This window comes from Primulina huaijiensis, chromosome 1, assembly GCF_012295235.1.
Source record: "Primulina huaijiensis isolate GDHJ02 chromosome 1, ASM1229523v2, whole genome shotgun sequence".
NCBI lineage: Eukaryota > Viridiplantae > Streptophyta > Magnoliopsida > Lamiales > Gesneriaceae > Primulina > Primulina huaijiensis.
This window is the reverse complement of record NC_133306.1, coordinates 20,094,497-20,116,925: the sequence shown is the minus strand read 5'-3', so window position 1 is coordinate 20,116,925 and position 22,429 is coordinate 20,094,497. Positions and strand designations below refer to the sequence as shown.

At 34.3% G+C, this 22,429-nt stretch overlaps 2 protein-coding genes across 6 annotated transcripts; both read right to left on the bottom strand.

Annotated features, from left to right (window-relative positions):
• Positions 1-4,149: 4,149 nt before the first annotated feature.
• LOC140983025 (peptide chain release factor PrfB3, chloroplastic) lies at positions 4,150-8,481 on the bottom strand. Of its 5 annotated transcripts, none has more exons than XM_073449887.1 (6): positions 8,112-8,481; positions 7,021-7,241; positions 6,371-6,571; positions 5,340-5,558; positions 4,949-5,129; positions 4,150-4,579 (listed from the first exon to the last, which is right to left on the bottom strand). In XM_073449887.1, the coding sequence occupies exons 1-6, from the start codon at positions 8,293-8,295 to the stop codon at positions 4,299-4,301; spliced, it is 1,287 nt and encodes a 428-aa protein (XP_073305988.1). In that variant the 5' UTR covers positions 8,296-8,481; the 3' UTR covers positions 4,150-4,298. The 5 variants fall into 5 exon arrangements, with proteins under 5 accessions (XP_073305988.1, XP_073306022.1, XP_073306005.1 ...); XM_073449921.1 differs by having other exon boundaries at positions 7,021-7,238; positions 8,139-8,481; XM_073449904.1 differs by having other exon boundaries at positions 4,949-5,126; positions 8,112-8,480.
• Positions 8,482-9,260: 779 nt separating this feature from the next.
• LOC140983017 (protein EARLY RESPONSIVE TO DEHYDRATION 15-like) lies at positions 9,261-11,307 on the bottom strand. Its single transcript, XM_073449875.1, has 3 exons — positions 11,107-11,307; positions 10,075-10,419; positions 9,261-9,531 (listed from the first exon to the last, which is right to left on the bottom strand). The coding sequence occupies exons 2-3, from the start codon at positions 10,412-10,414 to the stop codon at positions 9,377-9,379; spliced, it is 495 nt and encodes a 164-aa protein (XP_073305976.1). The 5' UTR covers positions 10,415-10,419; positions 11,107-11,307; the 3' UTR covers positions 9,261-9,376.
• Between the last annotated feature and the right edge of the window lie 11,122 nt (positions 11,308-22,429).

The following is a 22,429-nucleotide window of genomic DNA, read 5'->3' as shown; positions in this document are numbered from 1 at the left end:
GGAGTTCATAGCGCTAGATAAAGCTCCAGAAGAAGCTGAATGGCTTCGCAACTTTCTAGAGGACATTCTAGGTTGGACAAGTCCAGTGCCAGGAAACTTGATACATTGCGACAGTCAGCCGGCAATTGCAAGGGCACAAAACAGTATGTACAATGGCAAGTCTCGACACATTCGTCGAAGACATAATCCTTTGCGACAGTTGATCTCTAATGGAGTTATATCAATTGATTATATTAAATCAAAAGATAACTTAGCGGATCCGCTTACAAAAGCATTAAATAGAGATCAAATGTACTGTCTGTCAAGAGGAATGGGTTTAAAACCTACCAAATAAAGTTTTCATGGTGGCAACCCAACCTTGTTGATTGGAGATCGCAAGATCTTGGTTCAATGGGAAAACTAAATTATGAGAGCTTGAGGAATCACTCCTCATTCCTAAGACGATGAGTGAAGTTGCCTACAAAGGTAGTGAGGTTAAGTATTGTACTTTTAATGATTCCGTAGCTTGCAAAAGCGGGGTAAGTAGGATACCCTTTTACAAGGAGATCACCTATGTACGTGTGAGGACGGGCCGCCTCGATGAAACACGTATGAAGCCAAGATGTGTTCCATGGCCAAAACGGACACAACCGATAAAACAAAATGGAAATGGAAGAAAGGTTATCATGTGGGTACAGTTGTCTGGGTTTACATGAACCGCCAAGAAGTTCAAGACATCACGTTCACTTCGTGGCCTAGTAAATCCGATTGTATTCCACTAGGGAAGGTTCAAAGCCAAAAGCCACCTCTCCTGATGTGATAATTTTTCGTATATACTCTCTCTTATGCATCACGAGCATTCATGCATTAATTTCATTCATGTGGGGGATTGTTGGAAAATTTTGATGCTTAATGAATGAAAATTAAGCAAATTAATCAATGTGTTTGATTGGAAAAATTCGAAAAGAAAAACGAAGCTTAATGAACGAATATTAAGTTCGGTGGTTCTGAATTAAACTCGAAACGAGTTCATCAAATGTTGAAAGAACTTCAAACGAGTAGTCGGAACATGTAAGGAACGAAAAACGAAAAAAAAAATATTCGTGTGAACAGTAGCAGGTGCGCGCTGCTGCCAATGGCAGGCACGCACATGCGCGCGGAGAGGCGCGCCCGCGCGCGCACACAGGCGCACCTCTTCGGCTGTTTTTCGTGTCCCTTCGAATTTTCTGACATTTTTGCATTTCCTTGGCATTGTTTGATGATTGTGATCAGTTACAATGGCCAAGGGACATCCCTATGAATGAAAGATCATGTCTCTTCATTTGAAAAACATTAAATATTTGATTTATTGAAAATCAAAAACACTTTTGAACATAGTCATCATTTGCATATCTCCTTCTTCCTTTCTTCAACAAGAGAAAGTTCCTTCATTTCCTTGTGATAGAACTTGAATATTTGAGTGCTCATTATTCAAGTGTTGTAGTTGTATCTTGGGAGAAGATTGCCTCAAACTCTAGCACATTGTGAGGGCAAATTCTTCTTAAGGAGAAAGTGTTCAACACTTGCATCTACAAAACCATTTTCATTATTTTCTTCTTGCTTTCCTCTCATATTTGAATACCCCACACAACAATTATCTCATTAATATTTGAAACGAAAATCTTGGTTATATTTACATACCTATACGAGTCTATATTACACGCAGAGTTCGAAAAAATTTCATTCAACACAAAATATCTCATCCCCATTATTTCATGAATAGATCAAAAGAATCTATGACAAGGAAATTTTATGCACATTCAAGAAACTATGCTATAATCCAGGTCAATCAACATCCCACCCGTAACAAAAATGTGGGGGTGGAAATTGATAGATTTTTGTGCCAATGTATCTAGCAAAACATACCATACGAGATTGTTGGGTATATATTTTTTAAAAATTAGGATTTGGACATAATTTACCCACATTGAAAAACGTACCAGGAGTAGTCTTCCTTATTAGCTCCAAGTTTATTAGCTCCAAGTTGCTGAGTATAACGAAAAATTGACCTGATATTTATGTTATCTCCTCAGTAGTTTTAGTACATCTCTAACCAAATGCAACGATCCCCTAACAAGAACCCGTAAATTCGGGAATAACAGATAAATGTACGTCAATCTTTGTATACTTGGATATTTATTGTCGTCTTGAAATAACCAACACAAGAACGACATGTCATTTTTATCACGAACCATCGGTCATATGGAAATATAGAAGATAGATCACAATCCAAAGATGAGTGCAAACTAGTCAATTATCTGTCTGCAGGTAACGATATTTGGTAAGCATGTAACGTTCAGAAACAGGCATTGTTAAATTCAGTTTTGAATGTTAACCTGAATCTTGAAGGATGGGTTTTCTTTAACATAATCTCTCAACCAATTTATAGTCAATGGCAGCGAAGAAACCACAGCACTGCAGGCAAATCGTCCATTTGTAGGACTGCAGTTTGATATATCGTCATTAATGAACCTTCCAAGTGGTTTACTTTCAAGTATTTCCATCTGAAAATCCTTCTATATCATGTCTCTTTTTAATTTTATCAATATCATATCTCATTTCAGGTATTTCCATCTGAAAATCCTTGCATTGGATATCTGCACGGTGGTGGTGATGATGATGATGATATTAATAAAATTAAAAAGAGACATGATATAGCGATCTCATGTTCCACTTTCATGCTCCAAATGTATGTTGTTTAATCCTTCAGTGGCATGTGGAATATATGACGTCAGCTCATGAAAAGTCTCGTACGTAGAAGTACCAGGTAGGTTATTGAAACCATCTTCGGAAATGTGTGGAATGTATAATTCAAGTTCATGTCCCTCGACATGATGGTTATTTGGTTATGTTTCCACATACAAATGCAACATCTGCATATTTTGGCATTGCGTGATAAACTTTAAAACTTCTTCATCGACAATGGTTATATGTACTTCATTCTAATTCGATTTCTCCATGAATGAATATTTCGTTGACAATTTATAATAAACTTCATTGGATCGATATTTAGCTTCTTACTCACAATCTCAACCAGTTCCAACAAACTAATAGATAATAATACTCTAATCGGTCTCACATGTGATCTACTATATTTGACTGAGCTGTTTCCGATAATAATATCACCACCAAAATATAAAGAGCACTCCGATTATATTCATGAAACTAATTGAAAATATAAAATAGCGTGTTTAAATTTTTAGAAATAAAAAAGGTGAAAGTGTAAAGAAATAAAAATATGGAATCGAAAAACTAAGATTAAATTTGAAAAGAACTCGAAATCTTTATAATAAATTAGGGAAAATTTTAAAATCATAGTCAATCTTGAATCAAGAAAATCCAGGAATCGTGTTGCAGTGTTGGTTGCCAAAGGCAGCGGACGCTGCAGTGTGCAGACATGTAGTTGCAGGTTCAACCCTAATCAAATCCGACCCGTAGTCAGGTCTAGCTCTACTACAAATTTATGTAACATGTTACAGTAAAAACTCTGTAATATTCGTTAAATTTTTTTTTCCAATGTGCTAAAATGATAATTTCGATAAATAATAAGAAATTTTTCATAAAATTATGTTCTCATCAATATCATAAATTAATAATTCTTTAAAATCACATTCATAAGTAGGACAATATAGTAAAATATGATTCTCTCATTGTTAGTTTTTCATGAAATTTAATTATATTGTCATTTTTGTTTATACGATAAATTTTATTTGATTAGTCAATACAATTAATATTATTTAATTATAAAAAACAATATTTTTATAAATATATACTTATAATAAATTTTTATATATTAATTAAATAAATATGATACAATTGATGAAACACAAAATTTTTATATAATTAAATTTAATTTTGTTGAATAAAAATACACTCTTTAAAATAATAAATTATTAATTTATCAATAATTCATGATTCCAACAGTGTTGATGTATAGAAGTTTTATAGTATGTGTGTTTATTTGTTTTAACTTATAATATGCTTCATTTCAACTGTAATTCTTGTAATGAAAAATTATGTTGTTTTTTACACAAATTTCTTACTTTCTATTACAACCAATAGGTGGTGTTTAGTGAATTCCCGTGCTTCAAGCTAGTATTAAAATGTGTCATTCATCAATATAAAAAAGAAAAAGAAAACATCTGAAGTAGTTTTCTACTTGAATCATATTCAACGGAGTTAACATAAAAACGGAATTTTTTTAAATAAAACTAAATAAATAAAGCAATAATATTTCAAAACTCTGTTCCTCAACTGTAAATACTAGAAGAAGAAGATGGTCACTTGTGTCTTGAATTAATGTAAGCAGCAATAAGAGAGTCGATATTGCCATTTAAAATTGCTTGCAACCGGGGAACTTGGATACCGGATTTCAGATCATGTACCATCTTGTTCGGTTGAAACACATATCGACGAGTTTCTTGAGTACTCCACACATCAAGAATGGCGCCTTTTTCTATGGTTTTTACGTCGGTTAATCCTTGGTTTCTCAGAAGAACGAGAAGTTTAGCTTTCAAGCGATCAAGGGCCTTGATCTTATTAGCAAATCGACTCCTTTCACCTGTAAAATGACAGAGAATTATATATCAGCCGTTTTCCCAGTTGTTATAATGCTCAAGATTTTGCCTTGGAGAATCCAAGAATTTTGATCCTCTTATCTTGAATTTCAAACCGAGAGATCCATGAATTGGGATCCTGATACATATGGATACAAATGGTCCAATGGGAGCAAGAATTTCCAGGAAGATTTGGAAGTGAGCGACTGAATATATATTGGATAAGCAAAACTATTATTTTATGAGAAACAGTAAGGTTTTCTGTAAAAAAACTGCCAAAAAAGTAGCTTTTACATTAAACTACAAGAAGTAAATAGCAGAGCATGAGCATAGGAAAAAATATACAATAATGTATTCCGAATGGCAGCACTAACCTGTGGATTCAACTTCCAAACCTGTAGGAATATGACGAATGTTAACTGCTGATGAAGGCACACTTAAATCATCCTTCTTATATGATGGGTACGAAACAAGTACATCTTCATCGTCAATAAACATGTCAGGAGATGATTCAAGGAATAGGGGAATCACATCCACAGATGCCAAGGTAGCCTGCTAACCATTTGCAGGGGAAAAAAGCTATAAGCCCAAGACCAACCGTGACTTCAAGTTGATAAAATACCAATTTTGTGAGTGGAACAAGTTGGCATTTATGAAACAGAGAAATACTTTACTAAGTCATTAAATGAAGGTCATAGGATGGAAGTCCAGTGTAAAGCTGAACCAGGAGTAAACTGCTGCATGAATTTTGGACAAAATGCATACCTCACCATGAATAGTTTTGTTCCCGGTTTCATGATTTCGGATCATAGAGTGGATGCCTCTTTCCCCTGATAGATAGCCAAAAGCAAACTTGAATTCCAACTCGATGGTAGCAGACCTGACACCAACTTTATTTGAAGGAAATTTCTCAACTATTCGGGCTATATGGCCCTGCCTTTGAGCCCATTTCATGTACATTTGTGTTAGCTGTCCTGCCCATAGCTGGATAAAGTGAACAACCATTATGAACATACTCGAAGAAAAATGAAATAGATTATCAAAGGAAACCATTTGATGGATCCTCAACAGAATAGCAGTAGCTCCCAAATATATCGATTTATTATGTGTTCAAAGGTGGATAAAGGCCCAAGAGACTGGAGTAAATATTTTGAAAGGAAACAGTAAAGGAAAGTCACACAATAAGTGGAAAACCTTACCCGATTTGAACAACCCAATAACAAAATTGTCTTTTTTTCTTGTAAATACTCGGTTACAATCATGAGATGTTTAATACACACACACACAGATATATATACTGCACCAATACTACTAGAACACCCTCAATACTCCTTGAGGTCGTGCTCCCCTGTTTGACTGTACAAACTCTATCATGGAACCAACCCCACACTTCAATCAAACATTAGACAAAAAGACTGAGGCAAATGCAAGCTATAACTATATTTATTACGGAATCGATGATAGCTACAATACCCATAGCCTGCAAGGTCAGAGGTGTTCTGAAAAAGTGAGTAAACTGATTAATCGCTCCAAGTGTCAACCTTGCAAGAACAGAAAGAGAATGAAAAATTCAAGATAGAGGCATTATCAAACAAAGAAAGTTGGATACATGCAACCACGAGTTAACTTCTAAATAATCAATTTCAAGAACAAATGGAGGTCTCCAATCTATCCTCTTTACTTAGAATCTTTGATCAAGTGTAAAAGAATCAAACAACATGGTCCCTCTTGAACTGCCTATCAAAAACTCCCCACAATCTCATTGACGTCCATATTTTAAGAAAGAAATCTCAAACCTCTGAGTATACATCTCCACATCTAGATTCAACAGTGATGCATGCTCCCTCCGTGTCATATGGCTCTTTGAGAAGCCCAGACATCTCATAATTATCCATGATCTTCTTGACATCTAACGAAGCTCTGTATGCTTGCCTGAAAAGTGCATAACTTATAGAATCCATCTCTGCTAGCTCTGTTATAAGTTTAGCTTCCTCAGCCTACATCATACAGCCAACAAGTGAAACCAATGACCTTCAGTTCTAAATATTAACTGAAGGTCTTGTAGAAAAACAAGCCAACAGTGAGTACACGAAGTCGACAGCCATAAAACTTCGAAGATAGGGTCGTGCAAGTCTTTAAAAAGAGTTTTTTTTCCCCGTAAAAATGCTTTCAAATATAATACTGATTTTTGGCTGGCTTTTGCAACTTATAAGAGGACTAAAAAATCTGATGTCAAAAAATAAAAAAGGTAACTTTTCGTGTCAGGCTCAATTTTCTTTTGAAAAAGTACTTTTGAAGTACCATACCCAAACAGAGAATTCATTTTGGATTTGTTTTAAAAAAATTAAGCTAAGAACTTTGCTTCCGAACTCACAAGAGATTTCTTTATTATTCCATGAATTAGTGAGCTATTTATAATTTATAGAAGGATTTTATCTTCGTTTACCTTATATTTAATGTCCCTGAGAGCATCAACCACCTTGACACTATCAGCCAGTTTGATCAGAATCTCATTTGATTTACCAATGTCATCCCACAAATCATAGTCACGAACAACTTCTTCCTGATTAACACATTTTGCTTCTTCAACTTCCAAGGCTGTGGGTGCTAACATCTCCGCACGGAGGACTGAATCTTCTATTCTCTTCCTCAAAGAAAACATACCTTCTTGAAACAAAACCAACATTGTTAATTTTCTTATATAAACAGATAATAGGTGATAATCAACAAAGTTAATAGGTGAATTTAAGTGTGCCAATAACAAATAATTTATCGTCTCCTGAGATTTCAATAGTGCTGTGAGATTGTTTCCTCAGCTATCCTTAAACCACTTTCTTTAACATGTTTTTTACTAAGACTTTGAAAACTGAATATATGGAACCCCGAGATCCAACCAGCAGACTAAAAATACGGATATTGCAGACGAGTGACCATCGGCCTTGTTCTAGGAGATTGTTTATCTTCAACGATGAGAAAGATGAGGATCGGTTAGGTAACTATAAAAGCTAGCCATATGATAAACAAATCATGTCAATTCTTGATTTCTTTAAGGAATCCATTACCGAAACAATTTAAATCTGAATTCTACCCACTGAAATCTGAATAGGAATCACGTGTTTTCGAAATCATAGTTTACTAGCAACAAATCATGCACATATAGTAGACTTGATCCAAATAATACAATAAAATCATATCTCAAATATAATTCATCTCCATGGAAGCCAAATCCTAACTCATGATCTCCCATATCCAGGAGTGGACACATTATAGATTTGTAGTTAAAATTATTTCAATAATGTAACTTCGTCACATATTCCCTGCTCCTGATTTCTGGGATGTGAATTATTTTCCTTATAAGAATTCTCATATGGAAACTCGTCGAGCACTAACCAACACTCAAATGAAGAATGCAATTATATTGTTCGTCGAAAAGATTGCACTAAAACAAGTTTCTCCTCCTGCAATTGCAGACTCGAGCTGTCACAGAAAAAAAACACGACACACATTTGAATGACAACTTAAAGAAAAAGATCGAACTTAGTTCTTTGAAAAACTTGCTCTTGCCGTCATCGAACGATTCTTGAGAAGCCCGCAAAGCAGTGGAGCTGAAATTCGGTGAAGTGTGAATTTTGGGATAATTTGAGGAACTCCGAGAATTCTTGAGCTGAATTTCATTCAATAATCCAGCAGACATCCAAGTGTACAAAGATTCAGCCGCCATTTCATCAAGTAAATGGGTTTTTGTCAATGAGAAGCTTGGCGGCCGGGTTAAACCTTGAAATTAGGAGCAAAGAAGTTGAAACCTGTGAGTGGCGCCAGGCCCCGGCACGTCCCTCTATTCTTTACCGTACGACCTTTTTTAAGGTGGAGAAGAGGTTGATATTTCGAATAAAGAAGTGCAAAAGATTTTTAAGAACTATTTTTCCATTTTAAGAAATATATTTATATATTTTGTGTATTATTCACTTCTTCATCCCAACACAATCGAGTATAACCTTGACTGTTTTAGTTCTATATTTTGATATGATCCTCTGGAGTTGACAGATGCATCATGGCTCCATATTTTAATAAATGAAAAACACATTATTCTTTTCTTTTTTAAGAAATAAGATATTTTTTAAAAGTTATTCAGTATATAATCTACATTCATATCACATTATAAGTTTGCCATTTACAAACAAATATGTTGAACTAAACTCCAATTCCAAGGTATTTCCAGATATTGAGAGAATCGGCAGAGATAAAAGCAAGAGAATTGGACACTATAGATTTGGGCAAATGATCCATACGATATAGTATCTACCAGGAATGAATAAATCATAGCCAAAATTGCCAACAGGGACCCATAATCTGACATCTGGCTATGCTACAGTCAACATATATTGCTCATTTCTTATATCTCAAATACCGTAAACGGGCTACATTTAAATCTGTTTTCAGATGGATAAAAAATGACGTGGTCTTTATGATTAGTGGATTAACGCAAATGGTGATATGCAGAGCTAAGGTCGTAACCTTAAAAAAAAGCACCGTCGACCGGTTTAAGGTAAGCAAATGAGGAGTAGAATTCAAAGCAAGAAACGGTTTAACTATAAATCTCTTTTTCATATCATTTCTTTCAAGACTACAAACATCGTGTACATATTTCAACACTTCGTTGGTGAAAAACTAAAACAAGGGACGTCAGAACATTAACAAGACTTAAATACAAAGAGTTGCAACCTCGCTTTTTATACAGAAAGTTACATGAAACAAAGATGGCTTCTGTTAAGCAAGCTGCAAAGTACTACAACCTAAACACTTTAGCGAGGCTGCTGAATGGATCGAGGGCTGTATTTCGGGCTAACATGCTTGGCTGGTTTTTCCCAGTACTTCATTGGCTCCCTCGGGGACTTGAGGCCTCTCTCTTTGGGCACGCCGATGCTCTTCACAAGCGCCTCTGAATTTGAAATGGAACCTAACAACCCATTCACAAACAATGAGATGGACGTCCTAAATTTTGACGAGCATAAGCAAAACTTCTACTTTTTGTAAACATAAAAATCATTCTCCTTTAGCTAGGTATTCCCAGACTTATATCTAAAAAAAAGGAAAAAGAGGAGAAAATCAAACCCCTCAACCTAATGACATGAATTCTTCAAAAACAGTTTCTCATCCAAAGCACTCAAGGTCGCACAAAAACAATGTTTCAGCATATATGACAAGTGTTAACATATCATCCTAACCTTTTGTTTTAAATTTAAATATTTAATGAGATCAAACTTAAATCAACCTGCGAAGCAGGATTAGTCAAATAATTTACCAAAATAAGTACTTTAAAACTTGAAGATGCCACAATTTTCAACAAATCCTCAGCTATGCATAATGGGAAAATTACAACTTTATTCCAAATATTAATTAAATTAAACCAGACAAATATGGTACATGAAAAGATCCAAGTGCTGATAAAGACCATACAAGGTTTCATAAGTTGTGGTCATTCAAGGGAAAAGTAGTATACCATTTTCAGACACCCCCTTAACCGCCTTGTTCCCATGACCAGACTCGGCAAATTGGAGAAATTCCTCAAATTGCGCTTCCATGTTTAATATATCTTCATCCACACCCAGGTCAATTGTATCGGGCAACAATTCAATGACATCTTCCCCAACAAAACCATCATTATCAGCGAAAACATTTTCTCCTTGGTGTTGACCGATCCAGTAGTCATGGAACCAAGTCGATGTCTTTACAAGATTCCACCACTCTGGTGAGAAATCCTCCACTTGCCGCACAGCGGCTGGGATGAAAGGCTGCGCATTCGGATTGAGTGTTGACCTTCTTCCAGATACTAAAGCCATGCTTGCTAATATGATAAAACCAAAAATATTATTGATTTTTAGTATAGTAAAATTGATAATTAACGCTTGAAATTTAAAAGTTCAGTGACAAAACTTTCGTATGAATAAAAGTTCACCATCGTAGCATAAAAAAGAAATGGCGCAAACAATTTGTGCAAGTAAAATCTAAGCCTTTAATCTCAGAGGCAAACAAGATAACGCGTGTTTCTTTTTCTCACGGCCCGAACAAAGCGAGATCAAGTGTAAAAGATGGATGGATAAGAAATCTACAGAAAATTAAACGATCTCTTCCTCATGGCCGAGACCAGATTCCAGAATTAATTTTGAATAATTTCATTCAAAATTAGTTAGATTCGGAAAGACTAGCGACAGAAATTCTGAATCTTAACTGATGTTTTGTAATTTCACTTCATACAAGTCAACAAAGAAAATCAAGCATCCAAATATCATAAAACCTACGGATCAAATCCCAATTTCGATATTCCGATAACAATTAACTCAGGATCGGCGAAAAGTGACCTAATTCAAATCAAAACCACTCATTTCAAACAAGAAATCTTCAGATCTATCCAATTAAACTCAAAATCAACAAATCACAAAATCCATAACTCAAATAATTCGATAAATCAATCGATCAAACTTTGAAATATGTTATCGGAAATTTGGGAGAAGACCGAGTCTACCAGACATACCCTTGGAAAAATATCAAATATGACAAGGAGTTGTGCAGTACACGTAAAGAACAATGAGTCGTTCCAAGTAAAAGTCGGACGCTATTTATAGGCCAAATGAATCCGAGCCTGTGAGATCGGCGTTTAGAATATAAGGCTTGGAATATGACCGAAGCTGCGCCATGATTGACCTCCAGAAGTCACTTGAGAATTTTAGGCTCGGGTGACCGGAGGATGTGGTTTAAACTTTAAATTGTTTTGTGGGTTAAATTAAATTATTTTTGTTTTATTTTTGAAATTATCGGGCTCAATTAATTAATCTTAATTTATATATTTTTAAAAAAGTTGCGACGACATTATGTCCCCTCTCCCACACAAGATTATATAGTGTAATTATTAATTAATTAAAGACAGAAAGCTACTGATTTCTAATTATTATATATACATATATGGAGTATTTAGTATTTACTCGGGAAGAAAAAATACATATTTTTCTTTTTTATTGATCAATAACATATTTTTCAATTCAACACAAAAATATAAATAACTATCAAAATGACATATTAATTATAATATTTCTTAGTGTTTTGCTATCTTGTCATTTTAATTATTTTGTCATCTATTTCGAATGAAAAATTTCTAATAATACACATTCATTTCAATTTCTATAAAGTATAAGTTGGTATCTGTTAGCCCAAAATTATGATAGGCTCAAGTTCTGAAAGTCTAGTTTGCAGAGCCCGTGAAGAAGTCGGTTGGCCTGCACGATTGGAGGAGTTGGTCTACGACTCATGATCACTAATCTTGGAATGTAGATATAACTGCACGTAGGAGTTGAACAAAAACTGAAATAAAAAGGATCAGAAAGAAGTCGCTATACAACTCATCAATCGACTTCTACAAAAATGAAAGCAAAATGCTCTCTGCAAATTTCTTCAAGTTCATCGATTTAGTTCGTTAATTTCAAGTTTTCAATAGCTTAATTTTATTAGCATGTTCCTTCAATTTTTTTATTATAGTTGTAAAATGTTGAATCAATTCATGATGACAGAATTAAATTTGTTGTCTTTCATCAATTTCCTTTAATTGTCTGATTATATTTATTAGTTTTTATGACTTACTGATGGCTTTATAACTAACAACCGATTCGTGATCCACGTTACTTGTCTTTTAGAAGTCAGATTATTTCAAATTTCGCATGATCACGTGCTTGACACGCTCGCAAATTTTTGTGATAAACAAATTGGCACGTCCGATGGGACCGTGCCATCAAAGAAGCAAGGAAACACTGAGAATGACAAAAGATTGCTGCAAATTCCAGTATGTTTATGAACCACCGGAAGGGAATGGGCTCAGTGGATACTTGAAATGAAAGACATGATTTCTGATTCATATAATGATCTTTCACAAAATAAAATATGAAATTCTCAAGCAACTTCCGCCGAGAAAGGACTGAATGAATTAGATTATGAGTACTATTGGGGGAGTTCACTACATCAACTGAATGCACGAATAAATCCTTGGAAACATGGAGAATATGATAATCCTAATTTTTCATATTTATTTGGTGGTGTTTCTGGAGATGGAATGCATATTCCTCGAGTAATTTTTTCAGATGAAATGACGCAAAATGTAAGTGAAAGCTACAGTAGATGGATGCATTCACAAGAATGGAATGCGTTATTTGATACCAAGGAATACATGATATTTGATTTTCCATATCCATAAGATTATATTTCAAACGAAGTGATATGTGTTTCAAGGGAAGGAATAGAGAAAGGATTTGGAAAACAAGAAGTATCGGGTAGATGATTATTTCATAATATGGTGGAATATCAAAAAGAGCACCCCAAAGAAATTTACGAGGAACCCTCAATTTCTCATGTTACTTCAGACTTGGATTATGAGGAAGAAAAATCGAATTTTATGATGTCAAATTTCATAAAACATTTAGAAAAAGCCATGATTTGTATGACATAAAATGTGAGCAAGATCATACAGACTATAGTGAGGGGATTTGAAGAAGTTGTAGAATATCAGCAAACTTCTGGCCAAGGAGAGGAAGGTCAGAATAGTCACAAAAAAAAAAGCCTAGTTTGGAGAATCATCAGGGAATTCTCATCACCATTATTTTCATGCATTGTCAGGTCACTCAAATGTAGATGAAGATATCCAAAATTCAGATTGGGTTCATATGAAAGAAGATTTTGCCCAAAACGATGGTCAAATCAATAAAGTTGAAAAGTTTTCCAAGACTTTACTGAGTAATGTGGATAGCTCGAGGGTAAAATAGGGGAACCCAGAATGTTGATTAATCAAGGAAACAAAGAAAAATTGAAGAAGAATGTGATGAAAAAGCATTTGATTCCCATAGAAGTGATATTTGATGTTAAACAATCGTGCGTAAAGGTAAAGAACAAGAATCATCTCCAGAAAGTCATAAAGAATTGTTGTGTACCCCGTAATATGATTTTTGAAGCCAAAGACAGAAAGGATGAATGTTTCAAGATGGAAGATCATCATTATTGTAGGGGGTGACACCTGATAGTTCGAGGAATACAAGGTATAATGGGAGATCCATGGCCAAAAGACCAGCGAATCAGTACCTTGGAGGAAGTTCGTTTGCTAAGGCAATGAATGATGGAATAAGAGTTGATCAACAGACGTTCGAGAGGGTGCCTTGGAAAACACCATCCTCAGTTAACCACCAAAATGATGAGAAAAACATGAAGAAATGTATCGGATTCCCAAAGAAATGATATATGAGATAAAAGACTCGTGTTCAGAGAGAGAAATGAAGAATTCCCTCAATAAATCCATAAAAAAGTGTTGGGTGCTTAGTATCTCAGGTGTTGTCGTTGTCTAAGATGTAAGTTCGGAGAGCTAGGAGCTTGAAAAGCATATAATAGAAGAGAAAGCATGCTTGTGAGCTGAAGCTAAGGCTGCTGCCTGCAAGCTGAAGCTAAGGTTGCAGAATTGACTCAAAGAAAAGCTGAAGCTGAAGCTACTGCATATGCCGGAAAGAAAATAAAACTTGAGAGGAAAGTTGCACATCAGTCTCTGCGGAAGATGAAGCATATTGGTTAAATAAATGAGAATAGCCGGTTCATGGAAGATTTCAAGTCAAGCCGAAACTCAAACAATTGAAATATGATGAGCCACACGAACAAAATGTTGGACAACATAGCTTCAAGTTTCAAATATATTGACCAAAAAAATCTGAGATAAGTCATAAATTTGGACACACTAGCCTTATTCACAAAATCTCAAACACCTTGAGTGCATAATCATGAGAGCATGAGAAATTCTAATGCATTTGTGTCTTGAAGAATGGAAAAAAATGTTGAAATATGAAGTTAGAGTTGGAAGAAGACCACATCTTTATTTCATTTCCTCCTCATCCTTGAATATTTGGTATTATGTATTTGGATCTAATACTTCTAAACGAGTTATGAGAAAGGTTGAATTAATAAATATAGCCAAATTGGCCCATTAGCCATATTGGCTACCAGGGCATTAATTAGCCCAAAATTATGATTGGCCCAAATCTTGAAAGATCAGTCTCGAAAGCCCAGTTGCCGATTCACAAGAAGAAGTCGGTTGGCCTACATGATCAGAAGAGTTAGTCCATGATCCATGATCACTAGTCGTGGAAAGTGATTGGAACTGTTCTGAGGAGTCGAACAAAAACAAAAAAAATGATCAGAAAGAAGTCCCTACACAACTCGGCAATCAACTTTCACAAAAATGACAACAAAATTATTTGTGCACATTTCTTCAAGTTCATCGATTTAGTTCACTAATTACAAGTTTTCAATAGCTTAATTTTCTTAGCATATTCCTTCAATTTTTCTGATTCTAGTTGTAAAATGTTGAATCAATTCATGATGAAGAAATTAAATTTGTTGCCGTTCTTGAGTTTCCTTTAATTCTCTTATTCAGTTTATTAGTTTTAGTGGCTTACCGGTGAAGTTATAACCAACGATCGATTCGAGATCCACGTCGCTTGTATTTTAGAAGTGAGATTGTTTCACATTTGACACGATCAAGTGTCTGACAACCGCAAATTTTCATGATAAACATTATCTTTTTTTTTTTCTTTTTAGAGAAACGATCTTTCTTTAATATAGCATGCAAAATGCAGATAAATTAGCTGAAATTTCATAAAAATTTTCAATATTGTGTTTGTATTGGAATATTTGATTTAGATTCACATAAATATATGGAAGAAATTATGGAAATTTGGATTTCAACTAATAAAATATGTTTTTTTTTTTTACAAACTAATACAAGATGTTGAAAATCGAAATGCTTGAATTCAACTATTCTGTATTTAAATTATTTGACATTTATTGTCATTATCAATCAAAATACATAAATGATGACACATAAGAAAGATAAGTATCAAATACTTAATCACATGACAAGAAAATACAAAAAGCTCAATAAAAATCTATTATAATTATTGACACAAATGCTTAAATTTCAAGGGCTTTTTCTCACATCAAAATCATTCAAATAATTGAAACATTTTCAAAACGATGTGGTAGGTTCAAATGACGCTTGGCTTCTTCTCTGGTCATAAAAAATGGGATGATAAATTTTTATCTGAGAACTGATAATATAAAATTATATTTTTTTGAATAAAAAATCATCATTTTATGAAATTAGTAGCAGGAGATATCCTTATTTTTGTAACGTAAAAAATATAAAGAAAAAAAATATCTAATCATGATATTTTATGAGAAAAATATTTGTTCTGAGATAAGTATATTTTCCACAAAAATCTATATCTATATTTCTCATATTAAAGTTAAGAGAACGTATCTTGTGAGACGGTCTCACGAATATTTATATGTGAGACGGGTCAATCCTACCAATATTCAAAATAAAAAGTAATACTCTTAGCATAAAAAGTAATATTTTTTCATGGATGACCCAAATAAGATATCCGTCTCACAAAATACGACCCGTTAGACTGTCTCACACAAGTTTTTGTCTAAAGTTAAACACCTTATTTTAAATATTTTAGTGTTGGTGAAATTATTTTATAGACATTTCTATATTTATATCGTTTTTCGTTTATTTCAAATTAAATTAATTATTTTATGCATACAACTTTTTATGTAGTTAATGATTTCTATTTCTGTTAACTTTAATCACAAGATTAACGTTTTTTACCACCAAAATTGTTATGCTAAATTTAAGGACCAACGAAGATAAACTTAAAGATTTTGAAATCATCCAAACCGGTGGGACAGGTTTCTTGGAATCGCAGCATTTATATCTGACAGGTGTCGTTTGGTGATCCAACGGATAAAAATATAGGAAAACAATCCGACGGCAAGGAGAAGGGGAGAACATTCAAGTGTTTGGTAGTGGGCCCGGGCTATGAGATAAAATCCAGGTGTATCCGCGTAGCGCACATGGGGTTTGGGTTTGGTGGGTAGAAACCCACCTAATCCAATGATTATACACGATATTATCTCCCGAGTGCTGTTCTACTGTTGCAATAAGCATTACATTAGAACTTAGATATTTGCTAATTATATACATAATTTTGATATATCGCACATTCACAATACACGTTTATATGAGTATCGATGATATGACATTCATTTATACAAATTAATATGAACAAACATCAAATAAATGAGTATCACCTCATCGATATTCATAGAAGTGTGCACAATAATCGTGAATCATATCAAATATATATATATATATATATTTTAATGTATCATGGGTTAGGATATTATAAACAATATTGAGATTAAATCCACCATTGTCACTAACTATCATAAATTGACCTAAAAATATAATTTCATCTAAGTGGAATAACAATGGATAAACAACAACTTTGTTTGCTTTGACTGATAAATTTTATATTTGAAATCATGATTAAGTGATGAATTATAATTTTTAATTTGTCTTTATGTAATAAATAATCTTATTTTTAGTTTGTATTTGTAAAATTGTGACTATGATTTTTATTTAAGAATGTAATCATTATTAATTCACATGTAAGTTTTTTTAATTCATCAAAATTATTAGGTATAATATTATTTATTTTTTTTAAAATAAAATACAATAAATTAAAAAATTATATGAATAAGGATAAAATCAAATGAAATGTATTAAATAATATTTTAAATTATTTGATTTTTTTATTCATGTTTGAAAATTTTTAAAATGAGTTTTTCTTATATTATTTTTTGAGAAGTAAAGTGTATTAATGTAATTTTCATCGTTTGAAAAGAGTATTAATTAAAAATGATTATCTATCACACTTTTTTATTTGTGATAAATTATCTAGTTTAATGTCTAAATTAGGCAAGTACAGTAAAAGCCATAAAAAAAATAAACAAGTAAACATGATATTGATATAATGATTAATATAATCACATGTTTGTCATAACAATTAAATGCCAATTGACAACATAACACATTCGAGTGTATATAATATAATAATATTATTTGTTGCTTATGTATAATATAGTTTTATTTTCGAATAATTGTTTTAAATATAATTTTTTTTTATCTAAAAGTGATTTACTAAATATTTAATAATTTATTGACAAAAATGTAAAGAAATCTTGACGATTTGTTAAAAGTACTAGTAAGTTTATAAAACGATCTCTCTATTTATATATAATATTAAGATAAAATTGAAAATATTTTTGGTCTGATAAGTTATACCGAAATGGTTATTCTAATGTCCTCAAATTATATATATAATATAGATTATATTATTATATCAAAGTTCATAATGAATAAAAAAATAATTGTTATCAGACAAAAGGAAAAGGTTCTTGCATGAGGTGGGATTTGGACTGATTTTTAAATTTCTTGTAATAATTTTATATAACTTTTGTAATCCCTTTTCCTTTTCCTTTGACAAAGTTGTTTGTTTGTTAGCGGATATGAGTAGAGCTAGGCGATGAATTCAATGACTATTGAACATAGAGTACGTAAGGTCTCACGAATTTTTATCTGTAAGACGGATATCGATATTCACAATAAAAAATAATATTTTTTCATGGATAACCCAAATAAGATATCTGTCTCACAAAATACGACCCGTGAAACCGTCTCATACAAATTTTTGCTTTGAACATATTTTGTGTGTGTGTTTACTTTTATTCTTAAATTTTAAAATAATAAGAGTGTTTTAGGTAAGTCGAAATAAGTTTCATCATTAAAGATGTCAATTTTATCAATCGGTCATGATAAAAAAAAAAAGTTGAGTTGAGTTAAGATTTTAACAACTCATTAGAAAATGACTCAAAGTTAATTAGCTGTTTGGATCATATGTTAGGCCGGTTTGAGTCGGGTTTATCATTTATTTTAAAAAAATAAAAATGTATTTATCATCTACATGACCATCAAAAATTTGAAACAAGCCCACTATCAATTTTTTAAAATACAGCCCATTGGCTATTTAATTTTTTAAACATCTTTTTTTTATGTTTCAATTTTCCATCTATATCGGTGGTGTAGCTTAAGTTGGACTATTTGATTAAATATAATGAATAACATTATATATTATAAAATATGGATGTTGTTTGTTTTATTCCTTAGTTTTTTTCAAAAAAATAAATAAAAAATTAATGGGTTCGTCAAAACCACCAACTCATGGTGGCTTGGGTCCAGGTTTTTCCAACCAATCACTTAGCGGATTGGCCTGCCCTGTTTAATGGTAGGCTAAGGCGGGTCGGATTGATTCGTTTTTACATATCTATTTACCATCAACACCAAATATTTTCTCTCGTTCTCTCTATAAATAGTATAACTTTAATGCTACCCTCGAAGTAATATCATAAGGTAAATCCAATTATCAAAGAAGGGTTCACATAAGTTTTTCATGTGATGCAATTCATTGATTCATGTGAAAATGCATGTATGACCCATTTTGAGTGACTGGATCTACTTCTGAGGTATTATACCAAGGGTATTATCAAATAAATCCAATTAATAGATAGACGATAAACTGGTGGTTTATCCCATATAACACTGAATAAATCTTATTAAAATGCGTTTATTTGATTGATGAGATTGTATAGATAAATAATATCGTGTTCATTAAACTATTTGGATGATATTTCTTCTGAGGATGATATTGTTGATTGAGAAAAAAATAAAGTTGATCATCAAACTAAAGATAGAGAGAAACAACCAATATCCATTTCAAGCATCCATCTTACGGTCCAAGGTAAAATGTGTAAGCAAACATGACCTATTAATTTTATTTTATGAAATATTTTGATGAAATTATCAAACAAATATGTTTGAAAAATAAAAGCCAATTTGATGAAGATAAAAATAAATTAATAGACATTGCAGGTAAGAAATTTGCTACATGGATGTATGATGTCGGAATTCTTTTCAATGCTATTAAATATTATTCTATTTAGCATTGTAATAAGCTATTGGGAGTTATGGATTGAAAATGAAACTTCTATCATATCATGAAGTGGGATTATACGAACTTGCTTATCAAATCTCAACGAAGAAAATAATGCAACGTATGAGTAAAAAATCATGGCAGATGGACTGACAAATTAAAAAAGTAAGAATCTTATATTTGTTTTGGTAAATGGTCCTAGAGGAAGTTTATTTCATATTCTTTGAGGTATTTTCACGGGTGAAAGATGTTAGAATATTCCTCAGGGCCTCCTCCAGCTGCTGGTAGTTCACCTCCGAAACGGTCCTCAGCCCGATTACTACCTCTTCATGTAAAATTCGGTCTCGCTCTATCTCCCCCTGCATCTTTTGATGAAACTCAGTAGCAACCCGAGCTCGGTTGGCCTTCTTCTTAGCTAAGGAAGACACTTCTTCGAAGGCATCAACTAGCATTTGAAGGCCCTACAAGAAACAATGATATTTAAAAAAAAACGAGAAAAAAGATAGGAGGGGAGGGAAAAAAAGTTTATAGAAAGCTTACCGAGAGGGTCCGAGAAGTCCCCTCGAATAATTTCTAATTAGGGGACAGACCCCGTAGATGAACATCTTCGGCATGAGATAATAAGCTCTTGACAAGCTTCACCCCCACCGAAGAAACCCTGTCCAGGAAGATGTTTACCTGAACTCTTTGCTGGCTGGAGTGGTAGGGCTTGGTAGGAATTTGGTCAGAGGAGGAAGGGGCGGATTGGACCTTTCGGGAAGTGCCTTGGACTCTTTCCTCAGCATCATCAAGGAGGATCATCTCCGAGCTAGAAACAGCTTTTCTTTATTCCTCCGGATGAGAGAAACGTGATCCACATAATCACTCAGGGAATTAAGAGACATAGTCTCTCATTCTGTCTGATCAGGGGCCTGAGCAGAACCTCCTAGTGTGGCCGCCTCGACTGCGGCAAATGCATGAGCTTCAACAACTGTTCGCGGAGTCAGGGCTTCCTTCCCAGAGGTAGCTTTCCAAGCAACAAATTTTTTCTCCTCAGCTGCCTTTTCAGGTGCCCATATTCTTGTGAAGGCTTCTGAGTTATCTGTCGAAAACAGAAGAAAGAAAAACAAAATTGTTAGAATAAGTGTAAAGTAGTAAGGATCAGTAAGGATGAAACAGGAAAGTAAATTACCGGGTTGAGTGCCCGAGCCAGTAGCCATTGCCTCGATCACCCTGTCTAAAGGGTCCTCTGGCCGAGCACTTAACCCGTAAACCAACAAGTTCTCTTCGGATAGGAGGAGGGAAGAGGAAAATTTCTTCCCCTCCACGATCTTCTGACTTCTGATGAAAGGTTCTTCAAACTTATAAGCCCACGGAAGGTCAGGCTGAGTAAGAAGGTTGGGTAGAAAGCCAGTCAAACACTGACGAGGAGAGGGAAGGGTGATGTAGAAGAACCTGCCTTTGCATCCCTTTAGAGAAGAAGGGATATCTTCAAGGAACCGGCATTTCAGACGGGCAAATAGAGAAAATGCATTGTCCCCAAACCGACAGACAAAGAATCGAGGACAAAGGGGATAATGAGAAGGTTGTGCATTTTGAAGAGAATGTAAATGGCAGACATTATGCGAAAAGATTTGATGTGAAGCTGGTTTATTGGGACCCCGAAGAAATGGACCACTTCGATGAAGAAGGAAGAGATGTGAATCTAAGACCACTGCGTACTTGGTCTTTAAAGAAAGTAAAGAAACCCTCTGGGGCTGATCAGCCCGATCGGGGGGAACAAAGAGTCAGATTTGGAAGGAAGAAGGAATAGATCATAGGACTCTAAGATATTTCTCAGCACCAGGGCGAAGGGTGCTTTCCATGGTGGAAAACCAGGGAGCACTCGGGACATCAGAAAAGGTGAGCTAAGAGCTCGGGATTTGCCCTTCTCATTTTTAGAAGCTTGGTAAGTGCCAACGGTGGGGGGGTTTTGGTTTTTTGGAAAGGCGGTGGGAGGTATGTTTTTTCACAGAAAGGGAAGGTGAATCGGAGCTAGCCGCTTCAGACTCGTACTCAGGTGAGCCATGCACATTCGCTCCAGAAGTAGAATAAGTGGAATCTGACATTTCCTAAGGGACAAGAAGAGTAGAAAAGACTTACGAGTTGTTGAAACTGGATGGAAAAAGATCGCCGGAGGAGAAGCCAAGAGGGCCGGAAACAAGGAAGATTTTGGAAAGAAGGTGAGAGCATAAAAATGTAAAAAAGGGAGATTCTATTGCTTTATATATGTGAAGGAAATTCAATCTAAACTGTTAATCTAAAAACAAAGGAATGGATATGATGATCCTTGGGAATTGTGCAAAGAATATGAGTAGACGAGTACCGAATTCAAAGCGACATCTGACCTTTTGACTACTAGGGCTTACCTCATGCTCGCGTTAGCCATATGTCGTATAAATTTCTCGTCCAGACCCACTTCTTGTCACTCGGGACAGCGAATAGAACTCTAACCAAACTATTTAAGGGAAGAAGTGGTGATACCTCGAGAAATATCCCATATTACCCCGGGTCATCGCCGATTTAGAACCCGGGCAGTCAGGAGATTAGAGCAGCCTTGCTCCGTGTCCAGCGGGGGCCGAGTTCATCTGTGATCCCGAGATATTAGAGCCCGGGCAGCTAGGAGAAAGAAGCAGCAAGGGTGGAGTTCATCTATGAGCCCAGGAGTTCTTATACATGTGTCGTGTTTTAGATTATAGGTATGGGGCACCATGACTTGATAATCATTACGAGACTTTTCAAAGCACGCAAGAGTGATGTGACTCAATCGGACTAGGAATGGGTTGTCAGATTCAACAGTGCCAGTAAGTATGATATGGGCAATTATCCATCATGAGTAGCAGCTGGACACTGAAAACCAAGTTTTCTCTTGCAAACTAAATATTCACTCTCTTTATAAAATATTGACTTGAGCATCGGAGT